General features: G+C 51.9%; 1 protein-coding gene across 3 annotated transcripts in view; it reads right to left on the bottom strand.

Annotated features, from left to right (window-relative positions):
* The window catches only part of TMCC2 (transmembrane and coiled-coil domain family 2), a 45,461-nt gene that overhangs the window by 12,388 nt on the left and 13,197 nt on the right, over window positions 1-19,876 (bottom strand). For 2 of the 3 annotated variants that reach the window (XM_054466711.2, XM_054466718.2), the window contains exon 2: window positions 18,979-19,515. In XM_054466711.2, coding sequence (XP_054322686.1) covers window positions 18,979-19,515 — 537 coding nt within the window. Of the gene's footprint in view, window positions 1-4,582; window positions 4,798-18,978; window positions 19,516-19,876 lie in introns of those variants that run through there. The other variant, XM_054466723.1, reaches the window with a different exon arrangement.

Genomic DNA, 19,876 nt, shown 5'->3' on the forward strand with positions numbered 1-19,876 from the left:
TTTGTACACAAATGCTCACAGCAGCAATATTCACAATAGCCAAAAGGTGGACATAACTCAGATGTCCATTAACTGATGAATGGGTCAACAAAATGTGACATTTCTTGCAATGAAATACTATTTGGCCATAAAAGAAACAAAGTGCCGGTAATGCTCCAACGTGGGTGAACCTCAAAAACATTAGGCTAAGTGAAAGAAACCAGACAAGAAAGGCCACATAATGAATGATTCCATTATATGAAATATCCAGAACAGTTAAATCCACAGAGACAGAAAGCTGATTAGTGGCTGCCAGGGGGCTGGGGTGGGGGTGGGGGAAGGAATGGGGAGTAACAGCTTAATGGGTACAGGGTTTCCTTGGGGTTGCTGAAAATGTTTAGGAACTAGATGGAGGTGATGTTTCAACAACTGGGTGTGGAAGGCCAGGGTCCTCCACTGGCTTGGGCCGCAGCTCCCACCATTGTCCCATTACAGAGTGGGTCTGCAGGAGGGTCTCTGGGTCCTTCAGCTCACTGTGCCAGGTTTAGTAGAGCAGCAGCTCTTCCTAACACACTCCTAATCCCCCTGTCGTGCAGCTGGTTGACTAAAAAGACCAGAACAGATCACTCAACTCCCAGTCACCAGCAGGCAGAAATGCCCAAGGTTCCCCAGCCCAAAGCAGGGCACAGGTGGGCTACACAGGAACCACTGCTCTTCTCTCCAGACCATCACAGAGTCCTGTTTGGCCCATGCCACCCAGCTCCCTATCCATGCCCAGCCACCAGCACCACACCTGGAGTTGTGGCCCCCACATCATGACCTCCTCACCCCACCCCCTCCTGCCTGAGATAGGCTGGCCACTCTACAGGTACCTGACTCCAGATTAATCCCTGTGAACGGGCTGGGCAAGCTCTAAGGGAACTGTGGAGGGAGAGTCATGATTCTTCCACAATCCCCCTCCACACCAGAATGCCCCCTGCTCAGGGACCCTACCAGCCAGGGCCTTACATCTTGTTCTACACAAAGGTGGAGGGCTAAGAAGTGCTGATGAATGTCTGGATGAGCCAGAGCTGGGACGTTCTCTCAAGTGTCCAAGACCCAAATTTCCCTATTCCTCTTCCTCCTCCAGTGAGATCTACCCTCAGCCCATGCACACCTGGGGGCTCCCCTCTACATGGCCTTGGTGGCACCCCAGACTCACCTCCCTGGCCCCTTCCACAACACTAAATGAAGCTGGATTAGGCTCTCTGCCAGATTATAAGGAGCTGCCGGATCAGGGCTTCCCAGCCCTGGCTCCCGTGGAACTTCCTGGGGCTCCCACCTCCTCCCAGGGCCTGAATTCAGTGTCCTCGTGTCAACCCGGCCCTGGACATGGGACACCGGTGCTTCCTCTCACACACTAGCCCAGCAGCCTGGATCTCTGAGATCTGGGAGGCACACAGTAGACACTGCTGGAACAGAAAGTATCCAGGCTTAAGTGAAGCTGTGTGGAGGGAGGGGAAGGGCACTAGCTATGTAAATTGGGAAATATGAATCGTGGTTCTCTTTCTTCATAATGTAAATGCATTAAGCAGTTTTCAAGATAGACCACAGAAACAGCTGCCACTTGCAAGGAACATGTGCTCCACACCTGTGCTCCCAGCTGCACGAGAGAGCTGTACCTCTGACCCTTCTCCCTCTGAGGCAGGCAGCCCCTTCCCAGACTCGCAAAGAACCCCTATTAGGGTACCCACAGCAGGCTGACAGGGAGGAAGGGGCCTTCTCATGTTAGCCATCTGCTCAGGAGTTGGAAAGACAATATAAGGTCACTCTTAGATGGGAAAAAAAAAGACAAAGAAAAAGCTTTGGGGGTTCCTATGCTTCCCTTTAGGAAAGCAGGGCAGCCCAGTCATCCTGACAATGGAGTCAGGTGTCAACCCTGGCTTGTCTATGGATCTAGACAAGCAGGCCGAGGCCCGTGCAGAACACCGCTCCTGGGAGCAAGGTCTGGGCTCCCAGTGGGTCAGAGCCCAGCAGGCGAGTGCGGCCCCGGGGCTGGCAGGCCTGGGTGACTCAGCAGAGATGCTTCAATCTGCTGCCCCGTGACTCTGATTTCAGTGGCCCTCTCGGGATAAAGAACGCTCAGATTCTCTTTTTCTATCCATTCTCAGATGGAAGGGGAGGTCAACCGGACTAGGATGGAGAGGAAAGCCTATGGCCAGCTAAAATCCTTCAACCCAAAGAGGTCATGTGACCTCATGGTAAAGTTGGGAGAGAAGAAACCTGACATTTCTCGTACCAACCCAACATTCCAGCAAGAGCAGGCTGGAAAAATTATTCCAACCCTTGGTCCTGAAGTCGGAGGCTTCCCCCATTCCATTTTTTCAACTCAGCAGGAATAGCCCAGTGGGGCTGGTGGCTCTCTCCCTTCCTGGTGAGGGTATGTGGGTAACAGGAAGCTGCTCACTCCAGCTCTGGATGTGTCATCACAGCTGACCCGGGTGCTCCCAGGTGGGCAAAGGGGTGGGGGTGGAGAAAGAGCCTACCTATCGGTTTAATTGGTGCCTGGGAGCCTAAGCGGCTTTTCTCAAGAGGGCAGGCACCACGTGCTCAGATACTGAATGGGACACATGTGGGGCAGCATGGACCTGAGTCAGTTCACCAGGGGCACAATGGGGTGACAAAACCCCTGTAGCAAGGCCCCAGCTGCCACATGGGGGATTCGAAGGGCAGAGCATGCCCTCAGTAGCTTTAAAAGGCATCTCGCTCTGCTACAAGGGGATTTCAGGTGCAAACTACCGAGAGACAAGGAAAGTCACTCACTCATCCTTTCAAGCAGCACCTACTCATCTCCAGGCAGCGTAGAGCCAGCTGCCTATTATCAGCTGACACCAGGTAGAGGCTTCCACCTGCCACCTCCTGTAGCCAGCAAGTTCTTCCTCCTGCCCTGACCCTAAGGGCTACTCTCTTGTCCTGGTGGAGACACCCCTCTCATCTAACCCTTGGCTTCTAGCCCCTTCCATTAGGGCCACCCCTCAGTTTTGATGAAAACTACATCCTCCTCTCAGTGTCTGCCCTGTGGAGAACAAAGCCCTTTTGTCCAGTAAATGTCCTGCACCCTCCTCGTCTCCTCACACCCACAGATCCCAGTTGGGGCCCCGAGCTCCCCTCTCATATTCAGGTCTTCTCCATTGTCCATCCTCTGAATTCCCTAAAAACTCTCAGTACCCAAACATTTTACTCCTTATGGCCTCTCCCACTGTCTCCCTGGGGTCAGCACTCACTGGACCTTCACAGTCCCCATCCCTGTCACTGTTTCTCCACAACCAGGAACACCCCTCCACTTAGTAAGGTGCCTGGGCCCCAGCTGAAGTGCCACATGGTCACAGCTTCTGGAGGCATCTCTGCCAGGGTTCACCTGCCCTCCTGCACAGGGCGCCCACACCCAGCCCCAGGGGCTTTCCCAGCATTTGGCAGCCTAAGGCTCCTCCCTTCTCCCACCCACAAACAGTTCTCTATACCTGGAGGAGAGCTCCCTGAGAGACTGGCGTGTAAGCACAGCCCACCTGACTAACTGCAGAACAGGCCTTTTCCCATCCCCCAACTCCACCCCGCCCGGTGAAATTCTCTCCTTCCACCCACCAGACACCTCACCTGTGTGGGCACTGTTTCCCGAAGCCGTGCTGGCGACGAGGTGCCCGGGGCTCTGAGGCCCCAGCTGTCTGCGGACTGTGTCAGGCCCCCGGGGTCACAGACCCTGGGCAGCACTGGGCTTGCTGCAGGAAGTCGGGGCCTGCGAGCAGGTGTGCCTGAGCTCCCAGGCTCTGCAGCCGCCATCTCCAGACTGAGGCACAGCCTGGGGATTAGGGGCGGATTGCTCTGGGAGATTTCCCCCTCCCCTGGGGCTCACGGGCTGCTCCTTCCCATCTGGCAGGAGACAGGGAGGATCACCGAGTGCGGGAGGACCGAGCTCTGATGAGATGCCCCTCCCCAAGTCCAGCTGTTCCACTGTGAGTTGTGTGCATAAGGACGCCCAGGTGTGACAGGCATCAATGAGGAGGGGTGGGGGGGGGGGGCAAGGGGGGTTGAAAGGGATGTGCACGAGGACACATGACATGTGCACTTGCATCCTTCAACCACCCAGAAGACAGGCACTCCACCTCACCCCTCCCATCTCACAGAAATGCCTCCCATGATCAGAAGCTCCTTTCACAAACAGAGCAGTCTCATGGATTCGGAATGGAAGTGAGCCTCCCAGCCAGCCTTCCAGGATAGGGAAGAGCTCTCCAAAGCCAAAAAGACTGGAGCCTGGAGGGGGGCTCCCTGGCAGATCCTAACACAGCCAGCTCCAGCCAGAGTCCTCTCCTCCTCTCCCTGCTGCCCTCCCCATTGGCTTAAGGTACCATCACTTCCAAGGCAGTTTCTCTACTCCAGTAACCACCTGGAGGAAGCTGACAGCAGCCAGCCTCACCAGGGGAATTCTTCTGCCCTGAGATCCTGTCCCAGAAATCCAGTCTCTGCCCTGGACACCAATAGCCACTTCTGCACTAGCTTCTGCTTCCCAGTCTCCACCAGCATTGCCTTGGCAAAAACACCCAAGATAAAACACAGATGGGAAACTCACAGCAGTCTCTTCCTCCTTGGACTTCATCTTGACAGTCCCAGCAGGAAATTCTGGGAGTGGCCAGCAGAGGGGGACAGAGGTCCACAGTTGAGGACAATGAGCAGTGAGCAGTGTGACCGGCTGGCCAGCTGAGTCCTGGGGCCTGCTGGATCTCTCTAATGGCAGCTTCTCACAGCAGAACTGTCATTCAGAAAGATGTGGATTCTGCACCCACTTGAGCCTGGTGAGGGACTCTGGGCTTAAATACTGATGGTCGACACGCGTCACGTTGATTGGGTAGTCCCAAATTCAAGAAGGTGTGAAGAGATAAGGGCCCAATGCTATCTCTGGGAGCCAGTGCCAGGGCTTGCAGCCCAAATCACTAAGATCAGGAGCCCTCATACCCTGGGCTCATGGAAACTATACAAACATTTGTGGTTGGCTGATGACTTGGGGTTTGTGAGCACAGAAGCCTGGCAAAGCATATTACATAGGTCCCAATTTCTGGGGCCAGCTCTGACCTGTAGGGCCACGGAACACTTCTGGCAGTTCCCCTACTTCTGCAAACGATCCCCCTCCTATGGTACTGGATCTTGACTTTATATTTTGGCACCAAGCACTGTTCTTGCCTAAGGGTTATTTGTAAATAGGTCTTATGCCCCTATTAAATGATAAGGCAGGGATCAGATCTTATGTTCATCTGGACCATTCACTGTGCCTAGCCTAAGACTGATCCTCCCTCAATACTGACATTGTAGAACAATGAAATGATCTATCTCATTTAGCTGCCATGAAAGGCAGTCCAGCCACTGTAGTTCTGTCTCAGGTAGCAACAAAGACAGTTTGGTCTTCTCATACTCAAGATACCCCTTCTTTTTTTTTTACTTTTTGAGACAGAGTTCTGCTCTGTCACCAGGCTGGAGTGCATTGACGTGATCTCGGCTCACTGCAACCTCCACCTCCTGGGTTCAACCGATTCTCCTGCTTCAGTCTCCCGAGTAGCTGGGACTACAGGTGTGCACCACCACACCCAGCTAATTTTTGTATTTTTAGTACACAGACGGGGTTTCACCATGTTGGCCAGGGCGGTCTTGATCTCTTGACCTCATGATCCACCTGCCTCGGCCTCCCAAAATGCTGGGATTACAGGCATGAGCCACTGCACCTGGCCAAGATACCCCTTCTCTGCCCGCTCCCTGCTAGGCCCCACCAAGCTAGTATTTTTTTTTTTTTTTTTTTTTTTGAGACAGGATCTTGCTCTGTCACCCAGACTGGAGTGCAGTGGCATGATCACACCTCACTACAGCCTGGATCTCCCAGGCTCAAGCAATCCTCCCACCTCAGCCACCTTAGTAGCTAGGACTACTGGTGTGCACCACCATGTCTAGCTAATTTTTGCAAAGATGGGGTTTCACCATGTTGCTCAGGCTGACCTTGAACTCCTAGGCGCAAGTGATCCACCTGCCTTGGCCTCCCAAAGTGCTGGGATTACAGGTGTGAGCCACCATGCCCAGCCCAAGCTAAGATTTTTAACTTTTTCTTATTAAGCAGAGGAAAAGGAAGAGAAGGCAGTGGCAGCAGGAGACAGGTGGGGAGGGGCCAAGTGAGCTGAGAGCCCTGGGGTTCACTCTGCATGGTAGGTCTCTCTGTGCTTCCTGGGATCAGGAGGGCTCAGAAGCAACAGAGTTTCCTGCAAGGCCATGTTGCACCACCAGAATGAACTGGGGAGAGCTGCCCCCAACACAGGAACCTGGCAGCTCCCTAATGGGAGGTTTTAGCTCCACTCCAAGAGTGGCTTACCCATCAGCACAATAACTGAACAACAGGAAAACGGGTTCAGGAGGGAACCAATAGTTTGCTAGGAGAAAAGTAGCAAACAGGAACCAGGGAGATGTCTGCCAGGCAAGCTAGTTCCCAAATCTGCCAAGGATGCAGAGCTTCCTGTGGTGGGGGTGGGGAACAGGCAGCCCAAAGCATGGTGGCATGGTGGGAGAGGCCCTGTAGAGCCCTGGGCGTGAGACTCACTTCCATGCTTTCTAAGTGACCTTGGTCAAGTCACTGTAGGCACTGAGACTGTTTCCACAAATGTGATGGGAGGACGGTGTAAAAAGAGGGGGTTAAGGTGAATGTGTCTGGCAGGAAGATGTGCCAGAGCTGGGCTCGCTGGGCACTGGATGAGCCTTTCAGTGGCCCACAGAGTGCTTGGGAGTCAGAAGACCTGGTCTAAAATCCTCACCCTGCCACTCACTAGCTATGCGGCTTCCACGTTCTGTCCATGCCGCTTCACAACTGCGAGGAAGCAGGAGCAACTACAAAGCAGCAGCTTGGACGAGGCGGCCTTGGGGAGTGAGACCAGTAGCATCAGGAGATGGAGGAGAGGGTGAATGAGCCTCTCCATTCACTGTGCCTAGCCTAAGACTAAGAGTCTCCAAGAGTCTCCTAAGACTAAGAGACTCTGTGCAGCTGAGTCTCACTTCCCCTAGCTGCAAAGGGTACATAGGACCATTATCTCCCAGGGTCCTCGTGCAAACACATGGCACTTTTCTAAGTTTTATTGAAATAGGTGACTGGTCCTGAAGCTCCTTCACCATAGGTGTATGTGCACATGCATACACAAACCACAGTATTCCAGACAGTACCTGGAAGACTTGGTCTGAAACAGAAAAAGCCAAAGAAGTAGCTGCCATCAGGAGCAAAGAGAGTGGCAGGCACACCTGGGAAAAGCTGCCAAGGGCACTAAAGCAGTGGGCTCTGAAAGGACACCAGTTGCAAAGCAGCCCTTCTTTTGCAAAGAAAAGGAGCTGTGGAGTAAGCCGCATGACTTGCACTTCTTGGTCAGTCTTGGACACCCCTGGGCCGCCTCCTCTCTGGCCTGGCAGAGATGGAGGCCACATCTCAGTGACACAGAGTGGTCACTATCAATTCACAGGATGGGCAGCTGAGCTGTGGCAGGGGGTCTCTGGCTTCACTCTTTCCACTCTTCCAAGTTAAGCCTGAGGCGGGGGTGACAGATGGGCTCTTGTCATCTGAGAAGGGTGGACTGGAAGGAAGCCCAGGTCCTGGGCACAGGCTCTTCTCTCTGCACGTCTGGAAGGTCTCAGCCCTTTTACTGGGTTCCCCTTAGTTTAGTTTTTTCTTCCATATCCTTCTTTCTCTTCCCTTAATTTTTATGCCATGCCCCTTCTTTCTTTAGTATTCTTTAAATCTTATTTTTTTTAATTTTCTCTTCCTTTGCCTTGTTGTTATTCTTCCATTCTATCCCCACTGCCCTTTTAAAATCATCTTATTTTTCTTTCTTTTTCTTGTAGAGACAGGGTCTCGTTCTTTCCCCTAAGCTGGAGTGCAGTGGTGTGATCATGGTTCACGGAAGCCTCAAACTCTGGGGGCTCAAGCAATCCTCTGACTCAGCCTCCCAAGTAGCTGGGACTACAGGTGCATGTCACCACACTCAGCTAGTTTTATTATTATTATTATTATTATTATTTTTAAGAGAGACAAGGTCTCACTATGTTGCCCAGGCTGGCCTCGAACTTCTGGCCTCCAGTGATCCTCCTGCCTTGGCCTCCCAAATCACTGAGATTACAGGCATGAGCCACTGCACCTTGCCTACTTTTCTTTCTCTTAAAAAAAAAAAAATCACAAACCACACATTTTGAAGGGTGGGAAACTAGAGAAGTCATAGGCTTTAGGAGCAAAGAACCACGCTGAAAAGCAGCTAAATTTAGTAGCTTAGAATACAAGGTGAGGCCTTAAAAAAATTTCAGGCCCCAAATGTGCTGTGAAAATCTCCCAGTGAGGATTCCTCTTTGAAAGGCTGGCGGCTTCTTTTATGCTCACCAAGCCTGCTTGGAAATGGAGGTTTGCAAAGTGGTCATTTTTCAGAGGTTCCCTCCCCGAGTATTCACTTTCAGATCCAGCCAGAAGGTGCATCTTCTTAGAAACACACGTGACCAAAGAGCTCTGCTAACCCCCAGGGAAATGCGAGAGGAAGGATAACATTCTTCAGCATGAATGGCAGCAACCAAGGTGGGCATGCTTCCTAGGAGTACGTGGATAGGTACAGCTGTGTGAGCTGGGAAAGCAGACAGATCGGGCCAGAGTGGAGGAAGCTGCAGGGCAGCACCCCATACACACACCAGGGCACCTTTCAGCTGCTTCCAGGGAGGGAGCATGCCATCTCTCCTGCTGGTCCTCTGCCCGTCTAATGCCATAGACACTCCTGTTTAGGTAGTCCTTCTTGGGCACAGACATGAGCCCAGATGTTGGGCAGTGAACAGAACCACTTACATAGGTCACTTTTAGGCAAATCAAAATCTGTACCAGGCAGGTAGGAAAGACGGATGATTTCATGCCTTTATAGTCACTCTCCCTGGAGGAGGTTTTACTGGGAACAGGCCCAAGAGAAAGTGACCCGGAGAGGAAGCCACATCTCCTTTTTGGGCAACTTTTAGGAAGCAGAGCACCCTCTACCCCACCCTATTTGCCAGGAATAATTTGGAATATTTCCTTTCTAAAAGCAGAGGATTGAAACACCGAATTCTGGTGTGCTCCTGCTGACTCAAGGGCTCAGAGCGTACCATGAGCTGATGTGACTAAATGAGACATGTGTGTGAACGCATTCTGCAAACTGTAGCATGCTGTTCAGCTGACTGTTGATGCCAGGAAGGCTTTCAAAAGGACATGAGTGGCACCTCTTGGGGGGCATGCCCATAAGCCATTGAGCCCCTGAGAAGTCAGTGGACAGGCACAGGGCCCAGATTATATTTGGATCTGAAGCTACCTTCTCAGGCAATGAAGAAACCTTATATAATGAAGTTAATGTTACACAGCACTTGTCTTTCCAGGGCAGGATTCGCCTTTCCAGCTGCCCAAAGGAGGCCTCCTGGTCACAGTATCACCTTGGGTCTGATTTAGCTCTTGCTGAGCCTGCTGAATTATTCACTAGCTATGGACACTAGCCCAGCTCTAGGGTCCCAGTGGTGGGGTATCTGGAGAACTGTAAGGAAGAGGAAATGTAAAGGAAGAGTGAGAACTCCCAGAATCAGACCTGGAGGGGGATCAAAGAGGACAAAAGCAGCAGCGGGCAGGAGGCCTCTAGGTTGGCCTCTGGAAGATTTGGGAAATGGGCTAGGGGTCCAAGAGCCTGTCCCTGGACAGAGAAGGGAGGTAGGAAAAGGCTACTGTCCCCAGAAATGACACTCACTTCCCCCAACTCCCTACTGCAGCTCAGGGGAGCTTCTGATTCCCTGGGAGCCTAGAAGGAATGCAATGGGGTATGTACATTCAGTCATTCAGTTTTGCTTCTATTTCAGAGCCCTCTGCTCTGTGGGGTATACAGAGAAAGCCCAAAATGTGCCTATGAAAAGAAGAGGCAGAAGCAGGGATCAGGTTAATGATACTGTATTTCCATTGCCTCATCTGGCACCCCGGAGGCAACTGGGGTCACGTTTCTCATCTCAGGGATGTGGCAGACCCAGGGAAGAATGTGCTGGGTAGCCGGGGAGACCTGAGCCAACTCCCATGACCCAGCCCACATCATCAGTGCCGGCTCCTTGCCGTCTGGAACCCGATGACAGACAGCTCCTCTTGCTGACTGCTACCAGCTCTGGCATAGGGGTCTGACACCTGAACCCTGAGCGCAGCTTCCCTTTGGGCAGCCTTGGAGAGCCCAGGCAGATACCTGGCTGGCCTCTCCCACCTGTGTCTGCAGACAGACAGCTTGTCTCCCACCAAGTTTTGCCTGAGCTTGGGGACAAAGGCATCAACAAGGCATGACCTCACATCTTGGCTAGGTAACTTGGAAGTTATCTAATTTTGCCCCCTCTATCCTGGTGATTTCTGTACTCCCAGACACCAGAGCTAATCTGGAGAATACTGGATATTTTCTTTTTTTTTTTCTTTTTCTGAGACGGAGTTTCACTCTTGTTGCCCAGTCTGGAGTGTAATGGCGCAATTTCAGCTCACTGCAATCTTCACCTCCTGGGTTCAAGCGATTCTCCTGTCTCAGCCTCCTGAGTAGCTGGGATTACAGACGCCCACCACCATGCCCGGCTAGTTTTTGTATTTTTAGTAGAGACGGGGTTTCCTCATGTTGGCCAGGGTGGTCTTGGACGCCTGACCTCAGGTGATACGCCCACCTCAGCCTCCCAAAGTGCTGGGATTGCAGGCTTGAGCCACCGCGCCCGGCCGATATTTTCAATCTAGAAAGAAAGTCAGTGGGTGTTAGTGGGGAAAAGATGCATAAAGGCTAATTCTGGAGGCCAGTTACCTGCTGGCTGATTCTGTCTGAAAAGTCAAGAGGATGCTGCAGCTTATGATCTCTGGTGTCAGAGCTTTAGGTCAGAAACAGAGTCCTCACTTTGGGCCCCTCTCCTAATCAGACAGGACCCCTACAAGGCAAGGGCTTCACCTGAACATGAGGCATTCAAATCAGACTAAAGGAAAAAACTCGGATCTCCAGGCACAAGAGGATATACAGCTGTGCTGGGACCCCAAGGCCTCTGGGTAATAGGGGCTTTGAGTCACTGAGACAGGGAGCAGCAATTCATGGCAAATCACACAGCTGCCCTGCCCTGGCCTGGTGAGCCACTGGCAGCACACGCACAGTCTTGAAAGGCTCCTCTGAGGCTGCTGATCTGGCTGCCTCTGGCTCTCCCTCTGCCCAAGGGACCTTTCCATGCAGAGAGGAAGAAAGAAGGGCAGAAGAGATGAGATGGGATGGAGGAGGGGAACAGAGGAGGCAGTTGCCCTCCACCACTCCTGGGTGTGAGGGAGGGCAGGCCGGCAGAGGCTGGTGCATGTACCTGCGTGGTGGTGTGCTCAGAAGGTGGATGCATTTGTGTGAACAGGCAGAGTGGCCCGTCTGGGACCCTTCAGCCTGCCATGCAACCTGGCCTACAAGTTCAGACACACCAGGGGCCCCCACGGCCGGCTGGCTGAGTGGTCATGTTTGGAAACCTCTCTCAGCAGAGCCCGCCCCACCCACCTCTGAACCAGCAGACTCCCAGACATAAACAAACCAAGGCCCCTGGGCAGCTGCCAAGATCTATCTTCTTGGCAAGAGCCAGGGGTTGGGGGGGCCCCTCACTCACCATCCTTCAGAGTAAACAGGGGTGCTTATTTATGCTGGGGCAGAGAAGAAATCTTGTTGGATAAATCTGGTGTGGGAGTGGATGGAGAGCACAGGGCATTCAGAGTCTGCTCTCGCTTAGGTGACGGGCTGAACTTCACTGGTTTCCCTGTCTGGAGCCTGGAGATAACACCATGAGGCCACAGGGAAGCATCCAGTCAGGACGTTGTCATCTCTCCACCCTCCTCGTTTCACCCGCAGCATGACTGGTGAGATCTTGGCCCTCTCTTCCTTCCTGCCTGCTCTCAAAGCAGGGCCTGTCATAAGAGTCCTCCTCTCCCCAGCACCTCCACACAGTCTCCTGAAGCTGTCCAGAAGCCCTCCCAGCTCTGCCCCGTGCTGCTTCTCAGCCACACTGCAGGAGCGGAAGGGGTAAGCAGGACACAGTCAGGGGCTGGCTGGCTGTAAATCCAGCACTCTTGCGCTGCGTCCCCTTCCTGACACTCCATGCACAAGTCCAGGGGTCAGCTGGGGAGAGGTTCTGAACAAGGAGAGAAGGGATTGATGCCTAACCAGGCCTGGGAGAGATGAGAGAAGGGGAATACAACCCTCTGACCCTACGTTTTCCAGGAACTGCTGTTAAAAAAAAGAAGAAGAAGAAAAAGAGGGAGAAGAGGGTGGGGACCTCATCTGTTTTCTGCGGAGCCAGGTGGCCCAACGCCATCTCCACTGGACGTATAACCAGTGGTTCCCTCTCTAGTCTCCGGGGCTTGTGCCTCCCAGAGGTTAAGGCTACACATGGATGAAAAACCTGCATTCTCTAATCACCTGCCAATGCCCAAGTGCACCCACAATTGATGACAATTTGTTCCCCACTTTACAAATCTAAGACATAGAGAGCAGTTACTTTTCTGTGTCGCATACATACTAGAAAGCAGAATGGCGAGGCTGAGATGACGATTTTTTTAAAATGGAGATAGGGTCTCAATCTGTCACCCAGGCTGGAGTGCAGTGGTGCAATCACGCCTGACTGCAGCTTCAACCTCGTGGGCTCAAGTGATCCTCCCACCTCAGCCTCCCAAGCAGCTGGGACTACAGGTGCACGCTACCACACCTGGCTAATTTTTAAATACTTTTTGTAGAGACAGGGTCTCACCATGTTGCCCAGGCTGGTCTCAAACTCCTAGGCTCAACTGATCCACCCATCTCAGCCTCCCAAAGTGCTAAGATTACAGGTAGGAGCCACCTTGCCCAGCCAACAATGTTTTGTTTTTGTTTTTGTTTTTAAACAGGGAAGTAATTGAAGGCACAACCTCAAAGACAACTAAGTGGATCTAGCAGGAACAACCAACAGCCAAATTACCATCACCAAGGCTGAGCTGCTTCCCTGGACTGTGAGCCTCTATCTGTCCCCCATCACACCCTGCTCCCTTTGGGGCTTGAGGTCTCCTACTTTCTTGGGGTGGGGCTGGGGTGAGCCTCTCCAGGACAGCTGAGGAACTTTAGCTGCCTCCAGGGTGTTTCGGTAACTCAACCCTGCCAGGGCTGCTCTGGTCCGAAAGCCAGCTGGTGAGTTCTAAACAATGGCAGGGGGTGTGGGGAGTGGGGGAGGCTTATGAATTAAAAATAGATGCTAGTAACCGCCAGGGATCTTGCAGAGAGCATGTGGGGCTGTGTTTACTAGGGAGAGAAGAATACCTCCTATTCATGCCCAGAGATCAGGGCAGAACCACTACTGCTTCTCACACCAGCCCAGGGCCTCTGGGTCTGGGGGAGTCAGCTGACAGAGCAGCGTTTACTAATGGCTGGAAGACCTTTTTCCTCTGTGACAGGGAAGCAACCTTTCTCTCCTCAGGACCCCCAGGGCCACGCCCATTCCTGGAAGGACAGCTCCAGGTCAGGAAATCTATGCAACTGAAGGGGAAATGGCAACCAAGAGATAAAATCATCCCCCTCGGACTGAGGCAAACCTGCTCTCCATAGACTTTGCATAAAATGGTCCCCAGCCGGGTTCAGTGATGTCACCTCTCAGATGAGTCTTGGGTACAGACTAGGATCCCTTGTCTCCCTGCCAAGACCTAGCTGGGTGCCATAGGCAAGCAGTCTCTTGATTCCTCTAGGCCTTAGTCTATTTATCTGTAAAATGGAGATAACACCTGCTCTGCCAACTTCACAGGTGTGTTATAAAGATCAACCAGGCCATACACTTAACAAAGCTGAGGGTTCTAAAGAAGGATATAAAATAGTCACAAGAACAACCATTTCCCCCATGATCACCCTGAACCCAGGGAACCGTCCCCTCATCAGGTCACCCAAAGTGTCTGGGTCTCGTCTTCCATAAGCAGCAAAAAAAGAGTTCCTCCCTCCCATCTGGGTATCTTGGGCACAGTGAGCCACATGGCAGAGCCCCACAGAGAAGCTCCCCAGCTAATGAGCCTGTCCCACTTCCCCCAGGCCCCTGCAAACATCCACAGTCCTTCACCAGCTTCCGACAGTGCCCACCGCCCACCCCAACGTCTTCTCCCTGCTCAGGAGGTCTTCATGGGAGCCCTAGGCAACCAAAGACAGCAAGGTTCACATTTTCCCTCCTCATAAAATAGCTGTATACCGGAGACTCCTGCTTGACAGGATTTTTCTAATTTGATTTTTAAAATGTATTCATTGACTCACCCATGAGAGGTGGGCCTGGCTGCCTCTACACGCAGAGTGTCTGCTCATTAAGGGCTGAACAACCTGGTTCATTCTGCTGGGCTCCTCCAGCTCTCAATTTCACAAAGCCACGCCACCCTTTCAGCCAACGCGTGCAGAGCTCCTCACTCTGAGAACAGACTTCTCCCCAGTGGAGGCTAGGCTTGCAAATGGTTCAGTCCCATCATTTTAAATACTATCTATATGCTGACAACTCCCAAATTTATGCCTGTAGCTTGGATCTCTCCCCAGAACTCCAGACTCGTACAGCTGACTGCTTATTTGGCATTTCCACGTGGACGTTTAATAGCCACTTCAAACTGAAGGTACCCCAAACCTAGCTCTGATTTCTGCACCCCCCTCCCACCCCCACCTCACACCCCTTGCCAGGTACTCATTCTATTTGCCATCTTCCTTGACTTAGTTATTGGCCATTTCTTCTTTCCGGCTGCCAGGCCGCAAATCTGTGAACCACATTTGACTTCTCTCTTTCTGTCATGCCCACATAGAATCATCAGAAACCTTTGTGGCTTGATCTTTGAAACCAATCCAGAATCCAGCTACTCCGCCCCACCCCCAGAGTAGTTCAACAGCTTCTGAACCAGATGCCCTGCTCACACCCCGTTCACAGCACTTCAGGAGGCTGAGGAAAGCCAGATCACCTGAGGTCAGGAGTTTGAGACCAGCCTGGCCAACATGGTGAAACCCCATCTCTACTAAAAATACAAAAATTAGCCGGGCGAGGTGGTGGTGCCTGTAATCCCAGCTACTCGGGAGGCTGAGGCAGGAAAATCACTTGAACCCAGGAGGTGGAGGTTGCAGTGAGCCGAGACGGGTGACAAAGTAAGTAAGACTCTGTCTCAAAAAAAAAAAAAAATTGGGATATCTTCACCTGGCTTAGCTATCTCACAGGATTGCTTTAATGAATTCATGAAATGATGTCTACAAAAGCACTTTCTACATTGGAAAAGAGCAAAACCAAACCTGAACTGCTATACAATGCCAGGCACACGGCATACACACAAATGCTTGTTGAATGAATGAACATCCAAACATTTTCAAATGTAAACATGCACAAGAACTTGAGAAACAGTCTGTGTTGATGAGAGGACAATTTAAAACTGTACATGGAGATGGATCTGCTCTGGTGATCATCTAAGGTAAAAACAACTTTGTATCTGAGTTTCCTTTGGAACTCTGACGCTGGAAAATCCACAGGGCCTCACATCCCCCAAATGTAGAACTGTTTGGTCCTCCATCATGTCTCCTCTCACTTCCACTTGAGCTGTCTTCTCTTTCATCCGCCCTCCCACTGGACCTTCCAGACTCCTCCTTCCACAACAAACAAGCTGCCTCCTGCCCATAGTCAAGCACTTGGGCCCCTGCAGGCTCTTATTGCAGCTCCACTTGCCCCGGAGCCCTCATTAATCGCAGTGATTTTTTTCTTCCTCTTCCTCCCTCATTTTGTGCCCTCTGGAGATGGGACCAGCATTCTACTGTACTCAGTGTTGCTTCAGCCTGGCCTTCTTTGAGGTCCCTGCCATTGCACTCTTCTCCCCACCCTCCAGTCATCAAAGCTACCTGCTGCCCTCCTTTCTGACCACTGTCCAAGGGGGCATCTCTATGTCATGTGGACAGCCCATCCCACAACCTAGCCTCTCAGCTCTTGCCACTGAAATTATCTTTCCATTCATTCCTTGTCTGCCATGCTCTATGAGTATACTCTGACCTTTGTCTTCCCTATCCCACCCCCCAAATTGTAAACTCCAATGCCCTCTCCTGTCTCTCTCACTCCTCTTTATTCTTAATGTACCTGCTCCCTCATTCCCTCAGTACCCCATCTCCTTTTCTCCACATTCATCAGCCTTCTCCTATCCCCACCTCCTTCTCTGCTAGCCAAGGTTTCAAGGTCCAACCTTTTGAGCATTCTCTGACCCAAACAAACCCCCAACTCCTTCGTCACCCTTACATGCCCTACCAGCAACCCCCAACCCTGGATTAGCCTGATAATCGTTCAGCTCTGTTCCTACCCTCTGGCTAGGACCACTAGAGAGAAAACAAATCGCAACCACTAGGGTGCTGCCAGCACAAATTACGAGCCTCTACAACACCAGACAGGTCACCCGTGAGTTCCTGCTTAGAGCCTTGCTCTGCCCCAAGCCAAACCTTTACTGCCCTCCTCAAGCCAGCCCTTCCCACCTCCCCTCCTGCTCTCAATGAACACCTGCACCTTTGGTTTCTTCCCCCATAGAAAATAAAAACAAAGTAAGAATTCATTTCTGCCTCCCACAGGTAACTCTTTGTGACCAAGGACGATGCTGACTTCTGGATCTCACACCCTTTCACCTACTCACTGACCTCACCCCAGTGAGAATTCCCCTTCCTCACTGCTATCTTCAATCTCTCCCTAATGGGGACCTCTCCAGCCAGCATGGAGGTGGGCTCAGGTGCTTCCCAACTTAAAAAAACCAACAAAATCAGACTGTCTCCACCTGATACCCTCCTTCTTTCCAGCCAAGCTACACACCTGCCTCCACTTCCACCCTCTCCTTAATCCACAGAAACTGGCTTCAGGCCACGGTTCCCAACGACAGCCACCGCTTGCTACTGCCTGTGCACATTTCCAAACCCAGATGTGACCTGCCCCTTCTATGCATTTCACTCTGATTACTTCCTCCTCCTTCAAGCTCATTTTTCTTTTGCTTTGCTGCAAGTTTACTTCTATCCATCTGACTGCTTTCTCTCAGGCCCCTGGTGCTTGGCCTGTCACTTACATGTCAGTTGGGTCTGTCCACGGCCTCCTTCTCATTCGACACATCCTCCTTTGAAGATCACACCCACACCCATGATTTCAACCTCAGTGCCAGCAACCAGAGCACTGGCCCCAGCCCAGGCCCCTACCCCACAGACCCAATTACCAGCTGGTCCTCCCTAGCTGGACAGCTCCCAAAGGCACTCGCAACTCAACAGGTCCAAAACTGAACTCATCACCTTCCCCCCAAAACATGCTCCTTCTCCTGTGATTCCTCAACTACAGAATTCCCCCATTTCTAAAGCCGCTAAGCCCATAATCTTAGAATCATCCTCTACGCCTCCCTTTCCTTTGCCTCCTATTCGCTTTCTCACCTACTACTTCTGACTTTCACTTCCAAATGTTTTCTGCACTTGGCGCCTTCTTTCCATCCCCACTGCTGCAGCCTAGACTACTGCACTAGCTCCAAAGTCTTCTTAACTCCCGTCCTGCACTCCCTTCCCAATCTACTGATTTTTTTGTTGGGTTTTTTGGGGTTTTTTTTTTTTGGTTTTTTCTTTTTTTTTTTGAGACGAAGTCTCGCTCTGTTTCCCAGGCTGGAGTGCAGTGGCTCGATCTTGGCTCACTACAACCTCCGCCTCCCAGGTTCAAGCAATTCTCCTGCCTCAGCCTCCCGAGTAGCTGGGATTACAGTCGCCCACCACCATGCCTGGCTAATTTTTATGCTTTTAGTAGGGACAGGGTTTCACCATGTAGGCCAGAGTGATCTTGAACTCCTGACCTCAAGTGATCCACCCACCTCGGCCTCCCAAAGTTCTCGGATTACAGGTGTGAGCCACGTGCCTGGCCCCAATCTACTCTTTATATTGAGACCTAGAGGAACCTCGTCCTGCCAGTTTCCTGCCTAGCACCCTTTGATAGCTTCACACTACTCCCAGAATCAACATGGAATGGCCTTTTGTGATGTGGCCTCTGCCTACCTGTCAATCCCCAAAAGTGCTAGATGCTCTGGCCATAATGAACCCCCAGTAACCCCTAGCACCAGCTTGTGTGCTTTTGTACATACTATGCCCTCCCTTCCCCCTTCCCCTCTCCCAGTTCTTCCCTGGCTAAATTATTCAAGATTCAGCTCAACGGTTTCCTCAAACAGGTCTTTGCCAGCTCCTCGCTCTCTCCTCAAGTCCCCTCTCCCTTGAAGCTCCCACAGCAGCTCCCATCTCTCTGTTCATTCACCCACTTGTACCCCCTCTAGAGTGAGCTCCACAAGGACAGCAACACTGGCTTGTTCATTCTTGTAACACAAAATAAGAATTAAATAGATACTTGTTACACGAATAAAAGAACGAATATATAAATTCATGGAGTGCCAGACTAGCTTTTCTCCTTCCCAAATCACCCTTCATGGATTCCCTATCTTCTTTGGTTGGTGCCAATAGTAAAGATGATACTACGCCAGGCTCTATTCCAAGTATTTTATATATATTAACTCATTTAGTCCTATAACTGTACTATTATTATCCTCATTTTCAATTGGTGAAACAAGCACACAGAGGTTAACTGAGTAAGTGGCAGAACCAGAGTTGCGTCCGGTCTGTGCTTTAAACTACTATACCTATTGCCTCTTGATAGCCCATTTAAGGAAAACAAGTCAACATTAATATCAGCATGAGCAAAACACAATTTTGAAAAACAAAGCCCTAAAGAAACAAAAATTAGCCATCCTGGGAATCATCTCTTGTTTTTGGCCTAGTCATACCTGACTCCTTTAACCAAGACAAATAACTCTGCAGGCGGCGGGGTGTCAGTATCTGCCAGGGAGGGCCCCTGGCTCAGCTCCCCAGATCTCAAGGCCCCTCAGCAGATGGCCCTTGCCTCTGAGTCTCCCCTGCCCCAGAAGGCCCATCTCACCTTGTCCCCGATGCCTTCGGCCTCCTCAGCCAGGAGGTACACGTTGCTGCCGTCGGCCAGCAGCAGAGCAGTGTCGGTGGTGGAGGAAGAGCGGGGACGGCACTGGTGCTGGTGCAGGATGGCGGCCAGGCTGCTGTCCTGGGGGGCCTTGCGCAGCAGGTGAGGGCTGCCACGCTGGGGCTCCAGGGAGCTACTCTTGGTGCGCCGGCTGCTGCTCCCGCTGCTGCTGCCCCCACTGCTGCTGTGCAGGCTGGCGCCCCGCTTGATGGAGGGCCGGGAGCGGATCTGCTGCAGCACACGGTTGAAGGCGGTGGGCCGGGCGGGCAGATCGTGCAGGGACATGGCGTAGGAGACACGGTGCATCTCCGGAGAGCGCTCTTTCTCATCTGGGGAGTCATGGTCGGACATACCCTGCTGCTGCTGCTGCTGGGAATCCTGAGACGTCTGGTGCTCCCTTTCCCGAGACCGACGGCGGCTGTGGAACAGGTGCTTCAGACCGTGGCCAAACATGGAGCCCTCTGACAGCTGCTGGATTTTCTTAAGGGGGAGAGATGAAGAACCCTGGTGAGTGGAAAGCTCTTGATTGCCTAGTCAGTAGGGGGGTGAAGATGAAGGATCTGTCCTTGGTAGACTGGCATAGCTAATGCAGCCATCTGAACCTGGAAGATCTCTGTGGATGGCCTGTCGTGCATAAAGGGTCACTTTGCGAAAAGGTGGCAACACAGACCCATCCTTTCATTCCGAAAGAAATGTGCCCCCACGGTTTTCCACCGGACATTCCTAATCAAAATGAAGGTTCAGACTTTCTAGGAATGATGCTCTCAGGGCTTCAGTCTGGGGCTTTATGGCATACACAGGTAGCACTTGGCTCATGGGGTTGTATCCCTCTAGATTGATC

This window comes from Pongo pygmaeus, chromosome 1 (genome assembly GCF_028885625.2).
Source record: "Pongo pygmaeus isolate AG05252 chromosome 1, NHGRI_mPonPyg2-v2.0_pri, whole genome shotgun sequence".
NCBI lineage: Eukaryota > Metazoa > Chordata > Mammalia > Primates > Hominidae > Pongo > Pongo pygmaeus.